Genomic DNA, 3,336 nt, shown 5'->3' on the forward strand with positions numbered 1-3,336 from the left:
CCAGTTGCAATATGTTATGGGAAGAATTGCAGGCAGGGGTCAGGGGCTGTGAGAAAAGGAATGGGGGTGGGTTCTTGCCGAATGGGTGGCCAGTCATTGGGATCTGGGAAGCTGATGTTGGAGACTGGAAGGGTGGTGCTTTAATACCTAACTGGCCTGCCATAATAATTTTTTTTATGGATGCTCAGAGGAGACCACCCAGTGGACAAGACCGGGAGCAATCCACGTTCCCATTTCTTTAAAATGTGAGCCCCACCCTCTGAAATCATGTTCCTTTGTCACCATCAAGCTCATACTCTCAGGTTTGTAATTTCCTTCAAGAAAACACTAGAAGTCAGGTTTTGTACAAAAATATATTTATTTTGTGTAATAATTATATAATATTCATTTCCACAATAATATTTCAGCAATGCACTGGATTGTTAAAACAAAAAGTCTTTGTATTGATGATTCTTGCAAAGACCCTCAAAACATCCCAGGGGTAGAATTGCGGTTCACAGAGAAAAGGCAATTTGCCTGAGTCTCTTTATATAAAAAACATTAGTACCGTGGAAGATAAACTTAAAACATCAATAACTTAAACAATATTAACATTACTTAAGGCATAATGTTTCATATCAACAAACAAAATTCATGTCCTTTGAAATTATAATAAAATAAAACAGAGTATCTGAGGAAAGATAGGGAAAAATAAGTTAGCTGTAGATTTTGGGGTTATGGAGTGAGTGTTCAAGGCTTTGGAGTTTGGATTTGCTTGTCCAGGTGGTCAATGGAATCTTCAACCCACTTCTGCTTGGGGTCAGCACAGATCTCCTTGGCCAGTTTGGTCTTGAAGCTGTGGGGAGGGAGGACACAGTTAGACGAAGTTCCTGTACAGTTGTGGCCTAGGAGTGCAACCCATTCTGTACCAACAGGCTGCTATGGGAGCTAGAGGAGAAGGCAGGTGGAAGGAGGGAACCCAGGGCAAACTGCTCTTATAGGTGTCCAGGTGGAGTCATCCTGACTTCAAGCTAAAGAAATTGGGGTATTCTCCCAGTGGAGAGTGATGTCAGGGGTCACTTTTTCCCTTTGTGACTTAGTTTTCCCATTGGGAACCTTTGTATATTAAGTTAAATAGTGCATTCTCTGACTCTAGGTTTATGAGGCTTGCCCCTTGCTCCCTGAGGAAGAATTTTGGGCCAGGGAATGTTGGTGTGCTGAACTCACATCACAGCTTCTTTGGGACACTTGCTGCTGGTGATTCTTCTGTAGCTCACCAGCCTCTGCAGTGAGATCCTCTTATTGGTGAAGATATAGCAGCAGGTGACTGGGGCATTGATTGCATCTGGAAAATAAACCACAAAGAAAAAGCATTTTAGGATGAACTGGATTCTTCTGATCTTAGAGAGTCATGAGAAAAAAACAAAAGGAAGGCAGGAGAAGAGGAAGAGCTCATTAAATCCCAGTGCTTCTGCCTATACCTCAGTGCTAGAATGTGATCTTTGACACAATGACTCAGTTTCCTATGCTGTAAAATGGATATACAACATTGATAATGGACAGAGAGAAGGAGGAGCTGTTAAAGCTAGGTAACTCCTACAAGTGTCATTAAAAGGGACCAATAATCCAGATGATCAGCACCAGGAAAGATCAGCTGGAGACCCCCCCTAGGAGTCGCCTTTTAAGCTCTGAATAGTCTATGCTTGGTCATGAGATCCCCTGATATTCATTACCTCTGCAGAGCCACTGTCTCTGGAAGCTGAGGTGAATGAAGCACAGACTAGATTCTGGGTCTCTAGTGTGTCTGGAAACAGCCCACACACCCACCCTCTCTTTGATCATGCTGACCCCCAAACTCTGCTGGAAGCAGCTGGGAGAGTAACTGTGCTGAGGGTATTCCCAGAGATGGAATCCTAGAAGGAGCTGGATTTGGGTTTCACAGCTGGAATTCTAGTTTAGGCTCTGCCTAGCAGCAACTGTATGATTGGGCTCACCCCTGGTCCTTTTCTGAGTCACCTTTTCTGGAAAAGCAGCATTAAAGCAAGACTGTGGGTACCCTGTCTGCTTGGATGGTCCATGATAACTCAGAGAGAGTACAGTGCTTCAAGGAGAAGCAGAGAGGGGCCTTACCTGGCTGAGCGAGCCCCTGGGGGCTGAAGGTGGCTGCTATGAGCAGCAGGCACAGAAGTGCTGCAGAGACCTTCATGCTGGAGGCGAGGATGCAAGCTTCAGTGTAAGAACTGGATGTTTCTGGGTTGGTCTCAGCCTCTCTGCCCCTCTGACTGCTGTCTCTTGTCTTTTATAAGCAAACAAAGGGCGGAGTCAAGCAGGAGAAGGGATCTTCCATGAATAATAAGTGGGTTGTTAAATTTGCTGAGCAAATGCAGCATGCTGGGGATTTCCAGGAAATAGAAAAGGGAAGCAGTGGGTCAGGACAACACTTTTTCCATTCACTGCTGAGACCAAATGACCAAATGAGGAGGATGGGATGCCATTAAGCCTAGGCTGACCACAGATGTGAACTAAGAGGGTTATTCTTAAGGATTCCGCTTTCTCTGAAGTGAAAACTCTGCAGAAAAGGAAGGAAGCGAGGAAACTAGATGAAAGCATGTCAGGCTCGCTGCCAGCTTACCTTCAGGCCACAGTCTAAGAGGCCTGCCAGCCAGGGAAGGACATCTGAAACCTTGGCGGGCTCGCTGGCAATGCAATAAATCCATTTGCTCATTCAAATGCAGGATAGTGGCACAATAGAAGCCTAGCAGAACTATAGGATTGTGTAAATATTGAACTGAATTCTAAGGGTTCAAGGGTTTCAGACTTGGACGAAGCCACGGACATCATGTGGCGTTGCAGAAGCAATGCCCCTATCATACAGAGTGCTTACTCTGCCAGGAATATTCTCAGCCCTTTACTAATATTAAATCTGTAAATTTCCCAACTTCATCTAGTAGGGATTGCTAATTCCTATGTTATAGATCAGGTGACTGAGGCACAGAGGGGTTGAATAACCTGCTCAAGTTCCCCTCAAGCAGAGAATCCAAGCCGCCTGTCCCCAGTGCCTGTGCAGCCGCCTCTATGCTATACTGCTGGAAGGGAACGTGCACAAGTCCTCTAACCAGTTGCCTGCTTGGGTCCTCTCTCTGTCCTCAGCATCTTCCAAATGGGCAGTCAGCTAAAGGAGCGTCTATAAACATTCCTTGTGCTTAAGTCATTATGAGTTAGGAGCCTGTGGTTAGCACAGCAAGCAGCAGTGGGCAAGAAGTGCATCCCTGATTACAGCGGCTCTTCTCCCAGCTTCCTTCTTGATTTCCAAGGGACATGAATAAGCAGAGGAGGAGTATTTCGGGAATTGGAAAG

General features: G+C 45.5%; 1 protein-coding gene across 1 annotated transcript; it reads right to left on the bottom strand.

The window, feature by feature from the left end:
- Positions 1-339: 339 nt before the first annotated feature.
- Positions 340-2,274, bottom strand: LOC116553422 (C-C motif chemokine 2). Its single transcript, XM_032280905.1, has 3 exons — positions 2,110-2,274; positions 1,207-1,324; positions 340-835 (listed from the first exon to the last, which is right to left on the bottom strand). Exons 1-3 carry the CDS (start codon positions 2,183-2,185, stop codon positions 730-732), a joined length of 300 nt encoding a protein of 99 aa, XP_032136796.1. The 5' UTR covers positions 2,186-2,274; the 3' UTR covers positions 340-729.
- Positions 2,275-3,336: the final 1,062 nt, after the last annotated feature.

The sequence above is a fragment of the Sapajus apella genome, unplaced genomic scaffold, assembly GCF_009761245.1.
Source record: "Sapajus apella isolate SASKATOON/1434 unplaced genomic scaffold, GSC_monkey_1.0 scaffold12, whole genome shotgun sequence".
NCBI classification, from domain to species: Eukaryota; Metazoa; Chordata; class Mammalia; order Primates; family Cebidae; genus Sapajus; species Sapajus apella.

What these genes read in the sequence shown, in the direction of transcription:
- LOC116553422 (XM_032280905.1), bottom strand. Translation starts at nt 2,185, where the DNA reads ATGAAGGTCTCTGCAGCACTTCTGTGCCTGCTGCTCATAGCAGCCACC. An exon ending in CCAGGGGCTCGCTCAGCCAG is followed by an intron (nt 1,325 to 2,109) that starts GTAAGGCCCCTC and finishes TTTATTTTCCAG; the next exon opens with ATGCAATCAATGCCCCAGTC. An exon ending in TGTCCCAAAGAAGCTGTGAT is followed by an intron (nt 836 to 1,206) that starts GTGAGTTCAGCA and finishes CCCTCCCCACAG; the next exon opens with CTTCAAGACCAAACTGGCCA.